The sequence below is a fragment of the Bubalus bubalis genome, chromosome 6 (assembly GCF_019923935.1).
Source record: "Bubalus bubalis isolate 160015118507 breed Murrah chromosome 6, NDDB_SH_1, whole genome shotgun sequence".
Lineage (NCBI taxonomy): Eukaryota > Metazoa > Chordata > Mammalia > Artiodactyla > Bovidae > Bubalus > Bubalus bubalis.
Genome location: NC_059162.1, coordinates 74,605,776 through 74,627,971, shown reverse-complemented (window position 1 = coordinate 74,627,971; position 22,196 = coordinate 74,605,776). Strand labels below are relative to the sequence as shown.

The 22,196-nt window shown below is 36.2% G+C and overlaps 1 protein-coding gene across 3 annotated transcripts in view; it reads right to left on the bottom strand.

Annotated features, from left to right (window-relative positions):
• ANKRD13C (ankyrin repeat domain 13C) overlaps window positions 1-22,196 on the bottom strand; it is a 91,669-nt gene that overhangs the window by 11,834 nt on the left and 57,639 nt on the right. For all 3 annotated transcript variants that reach the window (XM_025288459.3, XM_044944857.2, XM_006077618.4), the window contains exons 8-11: window positions 16,374-16,505; window positions 13,006-13,167; window positions 3,053-3,132; window positions 1,822-1,920 (exon numbers count right to left, since the gene is read on the bottom strand). In XM_025288459.3, the coding sequence (XP_025144244.1) occupies window positions 1,822-1,920; window positions 3,053-3,132; window positions 13,006-13,167; window positions 16,374-16,505 (473 nt within the window). The remainder of the gene's footprint in view (window positions 1-1,821; window positions 1,921-3,052; window positions 3,133-13,005; window positions 13,168-16,373; window positions 16,506-22,196) is intronic.

The window sequence follows — 22,196 nt, the reverse complement described above, 5'->3', positions numbered from 1 at the left end:
GAAAAGTTATGACTAACTTAGATAGCATATTGAAAAGCAGAGACATTACTTTGCCAACAAAGGTCCATCTAGTCAAGGCTATGGTTTTTCCTGTGATCATGTATGGATGTGAGAGTTGGACTGTGAAGAAAGCTGAGCACCGAAGAATTGATGCTTTTGAACTGTGGTGTTGGAGAAGACTCTGGAGAGTTCCTTGGACTGCAAGGAGAACCAACCAGTCTATTCTGAAGGAGATCAGCCCTGGGATTTCTTTGGAAGGAATGATGCTAAAGCTGAAACTGCAGTACTTTGGCCACCTCATGCGAAGAGTTGACTTATTGGAAAAGACTCTGATGCTGGGAGGGATTGGGGGCAGAAGGAGAAGGGGACGACAGAGGATGAGATGGCTTGATGGCATCACTGACTCGATGGATGTGAGCCTGAGTGAACTCCAGGAGTTGGTGATGGACAGGGAGGCCTGGCGTGCTGTGATTCATGGGGTCGCAAAGAGTCGGACATGACTGAGAATCTGAACTGAACTGAAAGTATTTCTAAAACTTTTTTTTTCACTTATATTTTATTCTAGAATGAGTTCTTTGTCTAGCTTTTACATACTATCTATGTTCCTTACTTTACTTTTTTAAGGGGGAATGGTTATAATTGCCACATTTTATAAATTCTAAGATACCTAATTTTTATTCACATATTAACATCTCTGAAATTGGAATAACTCCTAAAAGTGATAGCATCTTATAATTTGCCACACTTCTCTTCTTCCTTACAATATATATCCAGAGTATCTTAGAGTCATTTTGGGTTCAAGATAAGATAAATTTTGCAGACTTGTATGTATGGCTAATTCCCTTCCTACATCTTCTGAGAACTATTAATTTATTTTCCTCTTTGATCAACAGCTTGAAGACTAGATTTGGAATTCTATCTACTCTTCTAAAACTTGGCTATTGAGGAGTATAGGATGTGTATAGAATCTATAGAAAAATAGGGGTCCTGCTCTCTTCCAAAATAATTTTTTTTTTTAATGTATTAGGTCAGACTGGAAGTAGAAGGATCTAGGAAGGAAAGCCTAGGGCTTCAACTCATCCCCTGCTTTAGTGAGAAGCCTGAATTTACAGTTCTGTCAGAATCGGCTCTAGCTACCCACCTCCCATTCCACACATCTCTCCAACTGTTTTTTTTTAAATGAGCAACTGATGAATACAGGTTTGGAAGGATATATTCAAGATATTCATGGGAGTATTATTCATAATGGTGACAAACTACAAATAATTAAAATGTTTATCAGTAGGAGGATAACAAAATAAATGGCAGTACATTAAGACCATAAAATACCAAGGAAAGAAAAAAAAAAAAGATAATGTAATTATTTTAAGAACTCCAAGATAACTCACTTTTACGAGAAAAGAGGAAATAGAATAAAATGCAGACTATTCCCCCATTTTTACAAAAAATGCTAAAAAAACACAGAGCAAAATTTAGACAAAAATACATTAGTTATTTACCTGTCAACTATTAGGAAGGTCAAAGAAAACTGCCATGTTTATTCTATAAACTTCCATACTGTTAGATTTTCTACAATAAGCATGTATTCATGTATTATTTTTATAATTTAAAAAAATTATTCAAAATTTTATTTAGTTGAAATAATTAAAATGTTAGTATTTTGAGAGCTGGAAAATTGCTAGAAGGGTGTAGACACTGCCAAAGCAAAGGCTACTTTACATTTCAAAGGCCTCAAATCCACCACTCAGATGCAAACATAATTATAGCCTTAAGATTTTAATAGTTTCTTTCATAAACTTGTGCAGTTAGTAACAAACTTACGATTCAATTCCCAAGGGAAATTCCTGGCTCATGGCTATCGTGGCTTTAAATGTTTTCTTACTTTCTTTGCACACCAGTTCTCTACCCAGATGAGGAGCTCTAAATTGAAAAAGAAAATATTAGGAAATTTTTTCCACGCTCTATCATCATCCTAAGAAGAATCTGTCATCTTCCAATGACATTCATTAATATTTCAACTTTTCTTACTCTGAGCATAGAAATAAAATTATGCTAAAAGAGAATGAGACATGTATAACAATTGAGACAAGGGTAACAAGGAAAATAACAAGGTATAAAAAGTTATTTCACACTGAATATAATTTTAATAATCACTATTTTTAGTAACAAAGCAAAATCCTGGAAAAAAACTTTAAAAATATCATTCCATATCTTTTAAATCACTTATTCAATTCAATCTCTTTTCAGCACTGATCAATAAGAAGCAAGGTAAAGAATAAAGAATTTTACATTAATTATCAAATATTATAAGAAGGAAACATTTTATAGAAATTAAAAAAGTATACTACAAACCTTTCAACATTAAAAAGAAGACAACTTCTTCCTAATCATGAGGGTAAGCAATATTTATTCTCCAACAAAAGAACATTTTCTATGAAGACAGTACTTTCTTTGATATGGTCAGCTAGAAAAATTTATTTATTTCTTCATTCAAAATAAACTTCATTCATCATTCTTTTATTCAATCAACATTTACTGGCTACAAACTATGTACTAGGTACTTTACTAATTATAAGCAATATAACATTAAGCAATTGTCTTGGGTAAGGACAATAAGAAGTAGTCTGGCAGAGGCTGAAACAAAGGGATGATGACATGGAAAGGTAAAAAGCAGATAAACAATGAGTGGCCTTAAACACCCTGCAAAAGACTCTGGATAATAAGAGAATATAAAGTTCATCTTACAGTGAAAAAACTCAAACAAGCAGTTTTACTAGGCAGTCTTCATATTCTATTTCCTTGGAATAATGTCGTATGGGTTTTGGGGAGTATATAAACTGGCAAGAGGGATGTAGAACTGCGGCTCTACATTTTACTCGAAAGAGAGAATATAATTAGGGGTGCTTCTCCCTCATCATACTTCATCCACATTTTTAAAAGAAAAAAGAAGTGCTTCAGACAAAACTATACTAATTCTCTGTAAAAAAATTTTTTACAAAACTTTTTTTCTATAAACCAAAAAATACATAAACACAACAAAACCAACACTTACTTTCCATTTTCAGCAGATATATACTCTTCCCATGTAATAGTGTTCTGAGGAGGAGGGGTAAGGGACTGTCTTCGAATCGGCTGCCAAAACAAACAAACAAACAAACAAAGAGTAAGGGGGAGAGAGAAGGGGAGAAAGAGGAGGGGGGAACAGAGACAAAAGAGAGACAGAGCGGGAGAGAGAAAAGAAAATTATCATATTTTTTAAAATATAAAATTAAAACATACAATAAACTATAATCTCCTTAATATCATCAGTACAATGCTTTAAGAGGTTATTCGGAGATAGTTCCATGATGATATAAGCTCCATCAGTAATATTTATTATTAATATCATTTTTTAAATCTCAAAAAGAAAAGTATAAAAGAGGTAAAATCCATTCATTCAATGCTTTAATCATCTAAAATGTTTCTGACATTATGCTAGATGCTGAACATGGGAACTACAGAGAAGTATAAAAACTAATCCTGACTTCATGGGGCTCACAGTTCAGAGCTGGAAAGAAAAAACATATACAGACATGAACATTAATCAGGAATACAAAATATTAAATGATTAAAGACAAAATGTGCTTACAAAAATCTGGGTAATACAGGAGTTTAGAAAACAGGGCAGTCTTCTACAGACAATAAATTGAGATTAGAAGATTAACACTCCAATTTAAAAGAAAAGAAAAAGAATATTTTGGACAGGGAGAATTAATAATGAAAATACTAGGTTGTCTTGAACTAGGGAGGAAAGTTCAAAAGGAATATCAACAAGAGTGGTAAGGGTCATATCAAGTTTAAAACTTATCCCTTGTCTTTGTTAACTAAGAATCTGGATCACTATAGGATAAACTGGCAATAAAGAAATAAGGGAGTAGAGTAGAAATTGCTAAGGAAAAATGAACAAGACAAACTATATACAGCAAAAGGGTAATAAGTGAAAGACTGCTATAAATAACAACAACAACAAAAAACAGTACCACTGGGAGAGGTTCCATTCAGAGAAGTATGGTTTTGGATATAATGAGTTTAAGATGTTAAATGGGCAGCATGTTAAACCAAGGATTCTGAAGACACAAAAATGAGCCAGAATCCCACCCAGCTCCACTAGCTAGCAGTTGTGTGAACTGGGACAAGTAACTTTATATAACTGTCAATTTAACTCACCTGCAAAATGGAAAAATGACCATCACCTCATAGTTAAAAATTCAATGAGATAATGTATAGAAAGGGTTAGTGCTTGGCACATTAGAAAAGATTCAGTAAATAATAATGAGTATTTTATACTGGGAAGTTCCTAGAGGGCAGTTACAAAAAGAGAAGGAAGGAAGGAAATCATATTTAGAAATAATGTTAAGAATTCTCTGACTAAATAAAAAGTAAGAAAACAGGACTGATGACTGAGTCCTAAAAATCACACAGATTGGGGGTGGTGGGATGGGGAATGCAGGAAGAGGACAGAAAGGAGCCTTTAAAAGGACAGAAAGGAGACTTTAAAAGCGTTTAAAATTAAAGGAGATATTAATCAATAAGAAAAAAACAAACAGTACCAAGGTATCATGGAAGTGAAAAGACTTTCAGTACCAAAACACAAAGACTTTAAAGAAGCCTGAAAAACTGGCCATAGATTTTGTTGGCTAGAAATCATTGATGATCTCTGAGTAACAGCCGAAGAATGTGGGACGAGGGAAACTAATAGTTTTTTGAGCATCAGGCAGTTGAAAGACAACATTCTGCCCTTGAGAAGCTTATAAAGAGATACACAGGAAGTGAATAATTACAATCCAGGGTGATAGTTATAATGATAGAGACATCAGGAGGATGGCATAAAGAGCACAGAGATCTGCCTGACCCAGGCTGGGGCAGGCAGCCAAAAAGATGTGAGAGCAAGGCTGGCTCCTAGTGGAGAAGTCTGAAAGAAAGAGAACAAAATAACCAATTGAAGCACACTGAAGAACAAACAATGGTGAGAAAATGCATGCTGTAACAGGAAACTACAAGTGTTGTGTCTAAACAGCAAGATACAGGGTAAAAGGGCAAGACAGAAAAGGAAAAGTAGTTTGAAAGGGTTTTATGCAGTAAGTAGATTGTATTTTACTCAAAAAGCAATGGACAAATATTTCGAGCAATATTATGCCGCTTTTAGAACACAAACATTGGAGCCAGACTGACCAAATCCTGACTTTGCCAATTACTAGCTGACTTTGGAAAATTATTCAAACTCTTTTGTCTCAAGTTTAGTTAACTATAACCTCTCAGGGTTGTTGTAAGGATATAACTGGATAGTTAACCTAAAATACTTAAAACAGTGCCTATGCTATGCAATGCTATGCTAAGTCGCTTTAGTCGTGTCCGACTCTATGCGACCCCATAGACGGCAGCCCACCAGGCTCCACCATCCCTGGGATTCTCCAGGCAAGAATACTGGAGTGGGTTGCCATTTCCTTCTCCGATGCATGAAAGAGAAACGTGAGCATAATGCTATGCTATGCTAAGTCGCTTCAGTCGTGTCCGACTCTTAGCGACCCCCATGGACTGCAGCCTACCAGGCTCCTCTGTCCATGGATTTTCCAGGCAAGGGTACTGGAGTGGGGTGCCATTGCCTTCTCCGAAACAGTGCCTAACAAATAGTACATATTCTATACATTTTAATTATTAAGGCTTTACATAGTTCAATCTATTTCAGAGAGCTCATTCTGGTAGCAGTAAGTTAGGAAGCTATCTCTAATTCAAATGAGAAATGATAAGGGGAGCTATTTCAAAGTGGAAGAAGAGAGATTCATGAGATCTTTAGGATTTTGTGATCAATTACAGACACAGAGGTAAGAAAAGTTAAGAAGTTCAAGGACAAATGTCAGGGTGCTGACTTAGGTCATGGTAGCAGATAATGGTGGTACCACTCAAGACAGAGAAGGAAAAAAATTGTCCTATCAGATTTAAACATACTAAATTTTAGATACCTACATTTATCCATGTGAAGGAAGGAAAATACTATAGATCTGGTGATTAAAAGTCAGGTCAGAACTGAAGGTATATATTGGGTGAGAGTTACTAGTATTTATGTGGTAACTGAAGCATCAGTTATGTATCTAACAAAGAGACATTAGAGAATACTAGATGTCTACTCAATCAATAATCTATTCTCCTATTCTTTATTGTAAAAGAACCTTCCTACCAATTTTTGACTGGACACATTACTTCCTAGATAAAAGACTTCTTTTCTAGCCATCTTTACAGCCAGCTAAGTGTTATCATGTAACTAAGTTGTAACTAATGGGATTTGAGCAGTGATGTGTGCAACTTCTGGCTGGGTTCTCAAACAGAACAGGCATGGCCTTTCCTTCCTAATTACTATTAGGAATTATTATTCCTAATTGTTGGGATACTAAGTAGGTAATAAAGCATCGTATAGCATGTGGATGAGAGCTAGATCCTAAAAATGCTAAAGAAATACTGATAAGACAGGGGGAAAAAAAAAGGATAGGTCTGAGATGAACTCACAGAGCAATGAAACCATACAAACTCAGATTTTTACATAAGAAAAAAATAAACTCCTGTCTTGTTTAAGTTAATGTAATTTTGAATCTCTTACACTCAGCCAAACTAACATCATGAAAAAAGTGAAAGTGTTAGTCGCTCAGCTGTGTCCAACTCTTTGCAGCCCCATGGGACTGTAGCACACCAGACTCCTGGGTCTATGGGATTCTCCAGGCTGGAGTGGGTTGCCACATCCTGCTTCAGGGGATCTTCCCAACCCAGGGATCCAACCTGCATTTCCTGCATTGCAGGCAGATTCTTTACCACTGAGTCACCAGTCTATTTAATACCTATATATATATTTAATACTTGTATATATATTTGACTATAACTAGTATTTTATATATATATATATAAAGTCTTAGTGAAGACTCATTTTCCTGGCATGATTAATGTAGCATGTCATATAATTTTTCAGGTAATAAACTTCTGTAAGCAGTTGCTACTATTTCCAGTAGAATTGTTTCTAAACTATGTATTATACATCCCCCATCTTAGTAGAGACTGTAACGAATCTAACTTAACCTTTTACTGAGCACTTTACCTCATCATTATGAAAATCAGTTGTTACATTTTAATAAGCTCTTAGTTTATGTGTATTCTAACTTGCCCTTTGTTATATACTGATACTTGCAGTTGAATCTGTCAGTGTTCCCTCCACGCAGTTATCACAATTATTTAATGAAACAGGAAGACATGAAGGCTGCCACAGGACACCAGATGGCTTTCTGTTATTTCCCCAAGTCAATAGGGTCTGTAACTGAAATGACATCAAACCTTTCCTACATAATTAAATGCAAACTTCTAATGCCTGTTTTTCTTAAAGCATAAAAAAAGAGTTTTAATTTATTGCTAGATTTGCTAAATTCTAGTATTTTATGTTGCAAAGATTTCTGGAAGTTTAAGGCATTCATGTATTTTATGTCTATGTGTTCCTATTTTGATTTTATATATTAAAAAATATATAATCACTAACAGAGGTTAACTCAATATTCTATATATATAGCTAGCTGACATACAATTAATACTTTTATCAATGACTGTCTTAATTGCTTCCTCCAACTGGATAGAACAAAGTGGAAAGCAGCACCAAAAGTATAGGAGCAAGTAGTCATGACTTAAGAATTTCTGAGCACTTAAATTTTATTATTAAAAATACTGTTAAAAATATATACTAAATATTAGAACTATGTCTGGAAAGGAGGGGGGAAGAAGAAGTAGGCATGGCAAAACTAGTTAAACAGAAATTTCTCCTAAATGCTACCTATAAGCTATTTCTTATAGAAATTAAAACAAATATTTGGCTATAAAAACAAGAAGAAACTCAAAAGCTAATTATTTAGAATAAAGAACATAAATTCATTCTGAAAAAGACTAGTATATTTATTTTTAAGAAATGAAATTTTATTAAAATGTGGCTTTAAAATATAGTATTTTCGGGAATTCCCTAACAACACAGTAGTTACAACACCACGCTTTCACTGCAGAGGGCACAGGTTCAATCCCTGTGTAGGGAACTAAGATCCCACAAGCCATGCAATGCCACCAAAAATGAAAAAAAAAAAAAAATATATATATATATATATATGTATATGTACAATATTTTCATGTCTTTTGAAAACAATCATAGTAAAACTAGTCATATATGTTTTCTAGGCTTGCAAAAATTTCAATAATGCTCTGAAGCCAAAAACATGTTTTTTACTAATATGTTTTAGACACATCACTGAAAAAACACAATACTAATTTTTAGTACACTTTTCAATAGCAAACTTCCCTTATTCCTTTTCCAGGTTCAATTTCACAATATTCTTAAAGAATTGCTAAGATGAGTTAAATATGTGGATACACACAAAGAAGAGACTATAACAAAGGCAGACTGGGAAGCAATATACTTAAAACAAGAAGAACCTGGGGAACAGTCCTAGAATCAAAACCCGTCATTGCTACTTACAGCTTTATGATTTCAGATATATTATTTATTTTTTTAACTTCACTCTCCTTTCTATAAAATTGCAAAATGATAGTCATCTCAGTTCAGTTCAGTTCAGTTGCTCGGTCGTGTCTGACTCTGCAACCCCAGGGACTGCAGCACGACAGGCTCTTCTGTCCATCACCAACTCCCAGAGCTTACTCAAACTCATATCCATTGAGTCAGTGATGCCATCCAACCATCCCATCCTCTGTCGTCCCCTTCTCCTCCTGCCTTCAATCTCAGTAGGTCATTGTAATAATTAATAACTAAATGAGATAATATATGAAAAAATACTTCACACAATACCCAGGAACCATTTCCTTTGATTCCTAATTAGAAGTCAAAAGCTTAATTATTTAACTCGCAGTATTTTGTTCTATTATATAGGCATCTGGGATTAAATTAAGTTTTAATTTCAATGTGTAAAACTGTACTTGATTAAAATGTCAATTAAAGACCCCTTTAACAATTCAACTGCATAGTTACAAATTCCATCCTAAAGAAAATAACTTGTGCACATATCTCAAAATGGTTTCCTGCCAAAATTAAACAAAGGTAGCAGTTAACACCTATGAGCAATAAACACAACAATGTCATCATTTTAAAAAGAACTGTAACAATAAATAACAATGTAGGTCCAAAGAAATGGCTTTTTTGGCTCTTTAACAATGAAAAAGGATAGTGGCTTTGTCAAAGATTAACCTCCTCATTGCCTCTCTCAATTCATCTCCTATTACCTGAACATAACACATCCTACAACTCCTACTGATCAAGAGATCAGTAAATACCAGGAGGTGTCTGGAAAATAAAGTCTAGTGAGGCTCTATCCCAAGGACAAAAGAAAAATGAGGACTGCAAAGAGGATCTGGCAGGAAGAGAACAGGATCATACTGAACTGGTCTGATCATATTTTAACTTAAACATTTAATGTGGATTTTTAAGTACTTTTACATCCTGTACTCATTAAACAATGGCTGATTTGCTCAATATATAAACTTCTTAAACATTAAAATACTTTTCCAAACAAACACAGTATCACCATGAATTAATTGAAACCTGGCATACTATTCTACAAAGTTTGTCTTATCCCTAACACAAGAGAAGACTCTACACATGGACATCACCAGATGGTCAACACCAAAAATCAGATTGATTATATTCTTTGCAGCCAAAGATGGAGAAGCTCTATACAGTCAGCAAAAATAAGACCCCGGAGCTGACTGTGGCTCAGATCATGAACCCCTTATTGCTAAATTCAGACTTAAATTGAAGAAAGTGGGGAAAACCACTAGACCATTCAGGTATGACCTAAATCAAATCCCTTATCATTATACAGTGGAAGTGAGAAATAGATTTAAGGGACTACATCTGATAGACAGAGTGCCTGATGAACTATGGACGGATTCGTGACACTGTACAGGAGACAGGGATCAAGACCATCCCCAAGAAAAAGAAATGCAAAAAAAGCAAAATGGCTGAGGAGGCCTTACAAATAGCTGTGAAAAGAAGAGAAGCGAAAAGTAAAGATCTACCTGTTTGAATGCAGAGTTCCACAGAATAGCAAGGAGAGATAAGAAAGCCTTCCTCAGTGATCAATGCAAAGAAATAGAGGAAAACAATAGAATAGGAAAGACTAGAGATCTCATCAAGAAAATTAGATATACCAAGGGAACATTTCATGCAAAGATGGGTACAATAAAGGACAGAAATTGTATGGACCTAACAGAAGCAGAAGGTATTAAGAAGAGGTGGCAAGAATACACAGAAGAACTGTACAAAAAAATCTTCATGACCCAGATAATCACGATGCTGTGATCACTCACCTAGAGCCAGACATCCTGGAATTTGAGGTCAAGTGGGCCTTAGAAAGCATCACTACGAACAAAGCTAGTGGAGGTGATGGAATTCCAGTTGAGCTATTTCAAATCCTGAAAGATGATGCTGTCAAAGTGCTGCACTCAACAGGTCAGCAAATTTGGAAAACTCAGCAGTGGCCACAGGACGAGAAAAGGTCAGTTTTTATTCCAATCCCAAGAAAGGCAATGCCAAAGAATGCTCAAATTACTGCACAATTGCACTCATCTCACACGCTAGTAAAGTAATGCTCAAAATTCTTCAAGCCAGGCTTCAGCAATACATAAACCGTGAACTTCCAGATGTTCAAACTAGTTTTAGAAAAGGCAGAGGAACCAGAGATCAAATTGCCAGCATTCACTGGATCATCGTAAAACCAAGAGAGTTCCAGAAAAACATCTATTACTGCTTTATTGACTATGGCAAAGCCTTTGACTGTGTGGATCACAATAAACTGTGGAAAATTCTTCAAGAGATGGGAATACCAGACCACTTGACCTGCCTCTGAGAAACCTGTATACTGGTCAGGAAACAACAGTTAGAACTGGACATGGAAGAATAGACTTGTTCCAAATAGGAAAGAGTACATCAAGGCTGTATATTGTCACCCTGCTTATTTAACTTGTATGCAGAGTACATTGTGAGAAACACTGGGCTAGAGGAAGCATAAGCTGGAATGAAGACAGCTGGGAAAATATCAATCACCTCAGATATGAGGATGACACCACCCTTATGGCAAAAAGTGAAGAGGAACTAAAAAGCCTCTTGATGAAAGTGAAAGAGGAAAAAAAAAAAATGAAAGAGGAGAGTGAAAAAGTTGGCTTAAAGCTCAACATTCGGAAAACAAAGATCATGGCATCCAGTCCCATCACTTCATGGCAAATAGATGGGGAAACAGTGGAAACAGTGGCTGGCTTTATTTTTTTGGGCTCCAAATCACTGCAGATGGTGATTACAGTCATGAAATTAAAAGACACTTACTCCTGGGAAGAAAAGTTATGACCAACATAGACAGCATATTAAAAAGCAGAGACATTAATTTGCCAACCAAGGTCCATCTAATCAAGGTTATGGTTTTTCCAGTAGTCATGTATGGATGTGATAGTTGGACTATAAAGAAAGCTGAGCGCAGAAGAATTGATGCTTTTGAACTGTGGTGTTGGAGAAGACTCTTGAGAGTCCTTTGGACTGCAAGGAGATCCAACCAGTCCATCCAAAGGAGATCAGTCCTGTGTGTTCATTGGAAGAACTGATGTTGAAGCTGAAACTCCAAATCTTTGGCCACTTGATGTGAAGAGCTGACTCATTTGAAAAGACCCTGATGTTGGAAAGACTGAAGGCAGGAAGAGAAGGGGATGATAGAGGATGAGATGGTTAGATGGCATCACCGACTCACTGGACATGAGTTTGGGTAAACTCTGGGAGTTGGTGATGGACAGGGAGGCCTGGTGTGCTGCAGTTCATGGGGTTGCAAAGAGTTGGACACGACTGAGTGACTGAACTGAACTGAAAACATAATTTGGCACAACACTGCAAGGAGAGACTAAACATTCAAGGAATTCAAATCTCTTCATAGTAGCCTTTAAGCTTTTCATGACTGTGACTGACGTTTTATACTATAACCCAGCAGTGACACATATGCACATAAACACAACATACATACACACCCCTGACACTACTGATTCATAAAGTAATAAGGACCCATCTGGAGATGCAGGAGACAAGGATTTGATCCTTGGGACAGGAAGATCTCTTGGAGGAGGAAATATGGCAACCCACTCCAGTATTCTTGTCTGGAGAATCCCATGGACTGAGGAGCCTGGCGGGGTACAAGTCCATAAGGTCACAGAGTTGGACATGACTGAGCAACTGAGCACACACACACACTATGTGCTCTAGTTTTTATTATCTGAATTTAGATTCTACTTAAAAAAAAAAGTAGGAGTCATAATAGCTCACTAGAATTCATAATCCACCGGAGTGGATTCAAATTCTACAATTTGAAAACACTGCTATAAAAAATGTCATAAAATGTTAATCTTTGGGAATCTTTTTTTTTCCAGTTTTAACATCTAAAATTGTTAAAATAAAAAACCATTAAGAACCCATCCAATTCATCTTACTAAGGAAATAAGATTGCAGACATAAGTTATTGTGTCTTGTACCTAAGCATTTCCTTGATTTCCCTCCCCTTTCCTAACTGTCACACAATTCTTTGCAGGTAGCATGTTTTCAATAAATACATACTGAATACAAAATTTATCAGATGGTATTGGCTAAAAATGACTTCATAAAGTAGGCAGATTGTTAGCAAGGTCTTCAAAGCAGCAGCAGGTTTCAGTTGATGAAGTAGAAAAAAATATATGCAAAGGGATCATGCTTTGGTTTCATGCTTACAAAATGATTTTAATCTATTTATTAGTGAAGACTCAAAAACCAACAACAGATTCACAAAAAACTCACCAGACCATCACAGAAAAATGAAAGGTGATACATGGTAAAGAAAACCTACGAGCATACTTAAATAAACTCACTGAATGCCAGGAATGAAGTCTACCCCTCCCTTAGAACATTATATATTAAGAAAAGTAAAATTATACCTCAAAATTCTGTTCCATTATGTTTCCACCTTTACTCAAACTCTCCATAATGGCCTTATTTCGAAGAATGTCTTCTTCACTGAGATGTTCTCTTCTTTTTCTTGATTCTAAAACAAGTCCATTCACCAGATAAAAGTCGGCCAAAAAGTTTCCTACCCTTTCCTAAAACGAAATCAAATATTTCAAAATAATAAAACAAACAAAGTTTACCTTAGATTTTTTTTTTAAATTTCAAAGTAAAATATACAGTTTCTCCATAAACATGTAACATTTAGATGAAAATAAATATTCCTCTGGTACTTAAAATTATCAAATTATCTTACACATTCTATTAAGCTAAAAAATACATAACATTACACATTTTAAATTTGTAAAGGAAAATTTTTAAACACATGAAATGCAGGTAGTTAATCTCCAATGAATTAAGACTAAGTAAAAACAGCACATAGTATTCCTTTAGAATCTACTAAGTAGCACAAAGCTACAGAAAACTTAATTTAGCTAATAATCAAATATCATGAGTTATAAGGAGGGGTCAGGGATAATTAATGTTCCCATTTTATAGATAGAAATAAAAACTAGAATAAAAAGAAATAAACTAAGTCACATAAAAACTTCTAGTACAACTAAAATTAATTACCCATTCCAATATTCTCTAGCAGGCCCAAACTTACAAGATACAGTTGCTTGCTTCTTTCAACAAAAAGAGAACAACCAAGCAGTCTTGCTCACTAGTACAGTTTATATTTATATTATGGATTGAGAATGGGGAACTCAAATGGAATAAAAGGACATCAAGAAGAGTCCTCCTTCAACATTAACTTTCACTTTTTTCAGACCCACAGGTGGTCAGAGTTTGAAATACCTTACCTCAAACAACATGATCAGTAACTTACTGAAAACAGGCTTCCCATTTCTACCTGTATGCAAATCACTTCTCTTGCTGTTGCTTTCTGGCATTCCAAAACTAAGTGTTTAGAGTGGCTTCTGTTTCTACCTTGCTTTGTGGATTCCTTACCAATCATTAGAAAGGAAGGCATTCTGCACCTGTTTCTACCTACAAAATGGGAACTATAAGCAATTACTGACTCCCTCCTTACCTGTCAAAGATTTAAGAAGATCACCTAGACACTCTTCAAGAGCTTTGAGCTGCTTAGCAGTAGTACTAGATGAACAGCAGCTTCAATTTTTATCTTCTCTTGAAGTGATCCTTCTAATGCTGTCCAGAAGAACAGAGTACAAACAAATAAGACTCAGGCCAACAAATAGATTGCAGTATAGGATCTCACATCTGGAAATCCTATAATGTTACTTGTTGCCAAACAGGCTTAGAGATGAAAATTGATGAACCTAGATCTCAAAGGGAGAATTTTTCTGTGGTTGGGAAACATTCAGGTGATAATGATCAATTTTGGAAATCTTATAATGAAAAAGCATTTATTAAAAATAAATCAAAAAACAAGTCATATCAATAAAAATATTTAAATGTATATTTCTTATAATACAACCATTCCATTTCTTGCTAGCTATAAAAGACAATGCAAAGGGATATAAAAGGATGGTAAATGTAACATCATTTATACTGGGAGAAAACTGGACACAAATGTGTATCCACCTAAACATCCAAAAATAAGAGACTGAGTAAATAAATTACAATATATCCATACTATGGAATACAATGCAGTAGCTAAGAAGAATAAAGTAATTTTAAGACATACTAAAAATTGGGTGGAGGGGGGAGTTGCAAAATAATAGATACAATGCAATGATACTTTTTGAAAAAATAAATATTTGTATCAATAACTAAATATTATTATAGATATAAATCAATATACATTGAGATACATTGATTATTATAGATATATATCAATGTACAATGAGTTGGACACGACTGAGCAACTGAACAACAATGTACATAAAGTATAAGAAAAGTCAGGAAGATATACAGCTGGATAATCTTCTGCAAAAGACTCTGGGACTATAAGCTGTAGTCAAGAGGGATTTCTCAGCTTTATATGTAAGACTGTGTGGTAGTTAATTTTATGTCAATTTGGCTAGACTATGATGCCCAACTGTTCAAACAAACACCAGTCGAGATGTTGCTACAAAGCCAACATTGGGTTTTGGAGGGGTGCACCACACGGCTTGCAGGATCTCAGTTCTCCAAGAAGGGACTGAACCCAGGCCATGGTGGTGAAAGCATGTCCTAATTACTGGACTGCTGAGGAATTCCAAGATGGCATTTTTTAGATTAGTTGAAATTTAAATCTGTAGACTTGGAGTAAAGCAGATTACCCTCATATGGTGGAAAGGCTGTTTCCAATCAAATGCAGGCCTGAAGAGCAAAAACTAAGGTTTCCCAAAGGAAAAGCAATTCGGCCTCAAGACTGCAACACAGAAACCTTGCCTGAGATTCTGATCTACAGATTTCAGGTTCAAAACCATACAACTCGTTCCTGAATTTTCAGCCTGCTAGACTGCACTACAAATCTCAGACTTACCAGGTCCTACATTCACACAAGCTAATTCCTTAAAGTAAATCAACCTCTTCCTCACCCTTCTCTCCTTCTGTGTGTGTGTATGTGTGTGTGTGTGTACACACAGATATATACATATATACAGATAGATATAGATCTCCTATTGATTCTGTTTCTCAGAGAACCCTGACTAATTTACTTTTGTCTTTATAATAAGGATATATTTCTGTTGTGTGTAATAAAAGATAAATTCATAAAATCTTGGCCCTTACCCAATGTTATTTATTCTTTAAAATTTTACAAAATGCTTCTTCATACATCCAACTAAAAAATGCGTGAGTATATTTTGAGCAGATGAAATAAGAATTATGGAAAGAATTTACAATTTACTAATGGAGAAACCTCCACTGAGATTTAATTAAACAAGTACTGTAGAAATTTAAGCTTATTTAGCCTTAGTCAAATATATGGAATACTCAGGAATAGATAATGGGTAAGTAAATAGTTTTAAAGTTGAAAAGGAGAAAAAAGGTTCAGGGAAATGAATTTAACAGTGTAGCTTCTTTATGGTCTTCTTAAAATTAAAGCATTAGAAATATAACAGAACCATGTGAAGACATTGTTTCCTATTTAACAACAAGGCAACTGACAACAAGAATATTTTTCAACATAAAATTCAAACGAACTAAGCTTTCTCTCCTGGCTTCTGTAAGATGATCTTCCAACTCTGTAACCAACCATTATAATTCCCTATTTGGATTCAAGGAGAAAAGAATACATGACTTGACAATTAATTAAGCTACTCGTTCTACATGCGTTTCCATCACATTATTTTGGCAATATTAAATACTGAACAGTTTTTAAAGTGTAAAAATCTCAGTTTGCACATACTGTTTTATCTTCCCGAAAAAGCCATCCAGTTTGGGCACGCGTGAAAGAAATTGATTTGGTTGATAAGGTTGCAGAGTAAATATCGCTACTCATTAAAATGTCAACCTCTTCTTCTGTTTCCATCTCTGATTCCTGAGGTGGAGGCAAAAGGTAGATATAAGAAACTAAGTTTTTAAAAGTTATTAGTGCCACAAATGAAAATATCAACAATTAAAATGTTACAAATTTCAAAAAGCAAAAAGGACCGATTCTAAAAACAATTACAGAAGTTTAAACTTCGTATATCTAAATAAGTTGGGCTTCCCTTGTGGCTCAGCTGGTAAAGAATCCATATGCAATGCGGGAGACCTGGGTTGGACCCCTGGGTTGGGAAGATCCCCTGTAGAAGGGAAAGGCTACCCACTCCAGTATTTTGGCCTAGAGAATTCCATGGACTGGATAGTCCATGGGGTTGCAAAGAGTCAGACATGCCTGAGTGACTTTCACTTTCATCTAAATAAGTTACAATTATAACTAATTATGAATCTAAAAATACAGGACACATGAAAAATGTACTTCGCAATGAAAATAATAATAGTTTACCCCATCACAGAAATATATAATGGAAATAATACTAGATTACCCATTACATAAATACAGAGTACATAATTACAGAAGATTTAAGAATTAAGTAGACAGGTCTGAGACAAAATGTCTATACAAAGGTTTTGTTTTCTTTAAATACAGATGAATCTTACTTTAGTTTTTTTAACCTGAAGACCCACTGCTACCATTTGAGCTCTTCTTTCCCAATAGTTTTAAGTGGAAGGAAGAAAGGGAAGGGAAGGAAGGAAAGAAAGGAAAGTAGACTTTCTTTCCCAATAGTTTTAAGTGGAAGGAAGAAAGGGAAGGGAAGGAAGGAAAGAAAGGAAAGGAGTATAGGATCTTCTCTATACTCATCAAAGAAAGAAAAGGAATCCATAAATATCATCCCATGATTTCCAAACTCAATTAGCAGCCTTGCTTCAATGTATTTATTCCCCAGTGCTGGCATATAATAATTGATGAATAAATATTTTTTAAAAGAAAAAGCTTTGCACTTGTTTCATGTATAGAAACATAACTAAATGACCAAGTACAGAAGAGTAACTGAGTAGGTAATAAATGAGGTTCTATTCTCTTAACAGGCTAAGAGAGTTTCCTTGGTACTTAGGACCACAGAATCCGCACGAGAGACGGAGGAAAAAAAGAAGAACCCAGAGCCTTAGTGGAGAGTGAGAACCATCCATAGGGTTTACAATAACTAGAAGCTCTATTTTCCATATTTCCTGATTTCTAGATTCACAAGAGGCCCATTTTCTATTCCTCACCACCAAACTTTCACCCAGATTTCCTTCACCCTTGCAAGTGAGGAATGGAAAATCTTGACATTAATGCTAAGGCTGTATAACAGATGAAAATGTATTCCTGGTAACCCAAACTAATTCTGAACACAAGTGCAAAATTTTGGCTGGCATAGATTGTATAGAACTATTAATCCTCATGATGCAAATATGTTATAAATTAGGATTTTATGTATTAGCTTAGGAACAACACTATATATAACACTACCTATGAAGAAATTTGCTTTAAGTTTCACACATCCCATTTCAAAGAAACATTTTTATATACTTTTACGTATGGGTTTATTTTTGGCTGTGCTGGGTCTCTGTCGCTGCCTGGGCTCTTCTCTAGTGCAGGGGAGCGGGGCTACTCTCTAGTTGTGGCGCACAGTGTTCCCACTGCAGGGGCTTCTCGCGTCACAGAACACAGGCTCCAGAGTGCAGGCTCAACAGCTGTAGCACACAGGCGCAGCTGCTTCTTGACATGTGGGATCTTCCTGAACCAAGGATCACACCCATGTCTCTCTCTTGCACTGGCAGGCGGATTCTTTAGCAGTGAGCCATGAAGGAAACCCGCAAAAAACATTTGAAACAGAACCCTTCTATAAATTGTACACTATCTCCTAACCACATCATTGAAAAGGACTTGTTAGTAATTACATTCATTCAGCAAACATTTAATGAACAGTTATTACTTATATATACATATTGGTGAAAAAAACAAGTATTCCCTGCCTTGAGAATTACTGCTTACTATATAGCTTTTCTATATTCTTTTAGACATAAAATACACACGCATATACCCTAAATACATCAGCTAATATTTACACCACTAGCCTTAATCTCTGGCTTCTCTTTTAGTATCATCTTTCTAACTCATCCATTGCCTCGTTAGCTATCCTATTGTTATTTAAGACACAAGAATTCAAATTATTTAGTACATTTCTGAGAGTCTAGAATAAGGGTCAGCAGAATATGAAAAGCAGTCAAATCCAGTGCACCACTTGTTTTTATAAGTAAAATTTTATTAGAACACAGCCATACTCATTCATTAATATATTGTCTAAGGTGACTTTTACGTTAGTAACAGCAGAGGTGAGTAGCTGTGACAGAGACCATATGACCCTACAAATACATTTAAATATCTAAAATATTGACTCTCTCCCTTACGGAAAGAGTTTGGCAAACTCTGGCTTAGAATGCACTGATGCTGTATTAAGTACCAGAGAACACAACTAAAAGACCCCCATACCTTTGAGGAGCTTAGCCCCCACAAAAAGAAGAATGCCATATAGACTAAAAGAAAAAAAGGAAATAGCACTAGAAGCTCTACAGTACCAGATTTAGTGGAGCATCAAGAAAAGAATGGTCACCCAGGAGGGGAGGAAACAACAACACTAAATAGGTATCCCTCAGGGTGAGAGTGTAAGAAGTGTATTCCTGGAAGTGGAAACAACATGAACAAAGGAATGAAATACTAAAGAGCCTGGAAAAAACTGCAAAGAGTTCAGCATGAGGGTAGCTATGATAACAAGGTAAGGCAAACATAGGAAAGTTAGCAAAAGCCACGTCATGAAGGAACCATCCCATGAGGAGGAATTTGGATTTCATTCTTCTTGGCAATAGGGAACTTTTAAAGTGTCTTTAAGGAAGACAAGTTTCATGAATTTGTTTTCAATGTTCAACCTATCTCCAATATGTGAGATAATTTAGAAGCAGGCTAGAAGGGGGTCAGGAAGATCATTTATGAGACATTTGTGACACTCCAGCTGAAATAGTATCTAAATTATGGCAATAACAGCATCAATTTAAAAAAAGAGATAATTATAAGGCATCTGGAGAGGGAAATGGCAACCCACTCCAGTATTATCACCTGGAGAACCCTGTGGACAGAGGAGCCTGGTGGGCTGCTGTCCATGCGGTCGCAGAGTCGGACAAGATTGAAGCAATTCAGCATGCATGCACCCATAACACATTAGGGAGACAAGAATAACCACACATGTTCTCTAATTAGGAAACCTGAGAGTACAAGAAAAAATGTCCAAAAAGCTCCAAGCTTTCTCACGGAACAGAAAATGATGTTAATCACCAAAAGAAAGAAAATGGGAGAACAGGCATCTGGAGGGAAAATAATGAGTTACTGAATTTTGAGGTACTTAAGAGACACATATGATACCCAGTAGGCATTTAAATAGGTCCCCACTCAGAAGATTTGAGTTAGAAATAAATACTCGTGAATTATCAGCTAATAAGAGGTAGTGAGAGCTGTGGGGATATTCTGGCAATTTGTAAAAATGAGAACAACATCAAGGGCCTATCAATATTCAAGAAGTAAGCAGAGAAAGAGCCTCTTGACAAAAGTGAAAGAGGAAAGTGAAAAAGTTGGCTTAAAGCTCGACATTCAGAAAACGAAGATCATGGCATCTGTTCCCATCATTTCATGGGAAATAGATGAGGAAATAGTGTCAGACTTTATTTTTGGGGTTCCAAAATCACTGCAGACAGTGATTGCAGCCATGAAATTAAAAGACGCTTACTCCTTGGAAGGAAAGTTATGACCAACCTAGACAGCATATTAAAAAGCAGAAACATCACTTTGCCAACAAAGATCTGTCTAGTCAAGGCTATGGTTTTTCCAGTAGTCATGTATGGATGTGAGAGTTGGACTATAAAGAAAGCTGAGCACAGAAGAATTGATGCTTTTGAACTGTGATGTTGGAGAAGACTCTTGAGAGTCCCTTGGACTGCAAGATCCAACAAGTCCATCCTAAAGGAAATCAGTCCTGGGTGTTCATTGGAAGGACTGATGTTGAAGCTGAAAGTCCAATACTTTGGCCACCTGATGCGAAGAGCTGACTCATTTGAAAAGACCCTGATGTTGGGAAAGATTGAAGGCAGGAGGAGAAGGGGACGACAGAGGACAAGATGGTGGGGTGGCATCACTGACTCAATGGACATGAGTTTGGGTAGGCTCTGGGAGTTGGTGATGGACAGGGAGGCCTGGCATGCTGCAGTTCATGGGGTCACAAAGAGTCGGACACGACTGAGTGACTGAACTGAACTGAACTGAACTGAAGTAGAGAAAAAGGAAGAGACAAAAGAGAGTAAGACAGAAACATGGGAAAAGAACATCTATTGGCCAAAGTCAAATCACAAGGAAATGAAATTTTAAGAACTGAGTTACTACTAATAGAAAACACTTCAGAGAAGTCTATACAAAGAGAAGGTTGAAACAAGTGCACTGGTATCAGCAATGGACTCATTATGAACATCATCTAAAACCCCAAACCCTACTTCCTTTTCCAAATGCTCCAATGTATCAGTGTGACACCACCGTCATGTACACTATTCTGTAGTCTGTGCAGTGTGCAATACCACCATGCTTAAAAAGCAAGGTACACACCTTAGTTTAAAAATATCAATATACTTTATTGCTAAAAAATGCTAGCCATTATCTGAACCTTCAGCGAGTCATAATCTGTTTGCTGGTGAAGATTCAAAATATTTCAGTTCAGTTCAGTTCAGTCACTCAGACGTGTCCATTTCTTTGCGACCCCATAGACTGCAGCACGCCAGGTTTCCCTGTCCATCACCAACTCCCAGAGCTTACTCACATCCAACCGTCTCATCCTCTGTTGTCCCCTTCTCCTCCCGCCTTCAATCTTTCCCAGCATAAGGGTCTTTTCAAATGAGTCAGCTCTTCACATCAGGTAGCCAAAGTATTCGAACTTCAGCTTCAGCATCAGTCCTTCCAAGGAATATTCAGGATTGATTTCCTTTAGGATTGAGTGGTTTGATCTCCTTGCTGTCCAAGGGAGTCTCAGAAAGAGTCTTCTCCAACACCACATTTCAAAAGCATCAATTCTTTGACATTCAGTTTTCTTTATAGTCCAACTCTCACATCCATATATGACTACTGGAAAAACTATAGCTTTGACTAGACGGATCTTTGTCCATAGAGATGTCTCTGCTTTTTAATATGCTGTCTAGGTTTGTCACAGCTTTTCTTCCAATCAGCAAGCATCTTTTAATTTCATGGCTGCAATCACCATCTGCAGTGATTTTTGAGCCCAAGAAAATAAAGTCACCGTTTCCATTGTTTCCCCATCTATTTGCCATGACGTGATAGAACTGGATGCCATGATCTTAGTTTTCTGAATGTCGAGTTTTAAGCCAGCCTTCTCACTCTCCTCTTCCATCAAGAGGTTCTTTAGTTCCTCTTTGCTTTCTGTCATAAGGGTGGTCATCTACATATCTGAGGTTATTGATATTTCTCCTGGCAATCTTGATTCCAGCTTGTGCTTCATCCAACGCAGCATTGTGCATGATGTACTCTGCATATAAGTTAAATAAGCAGGGTGACAATAAACAGCCTTGACATACTCTTTGGGATTGGAATGAAAACTGACCTTTTCCAGTCCTGTGACCACTGCTGAGTTTTCCAGATTTGCTGGCATGCTGA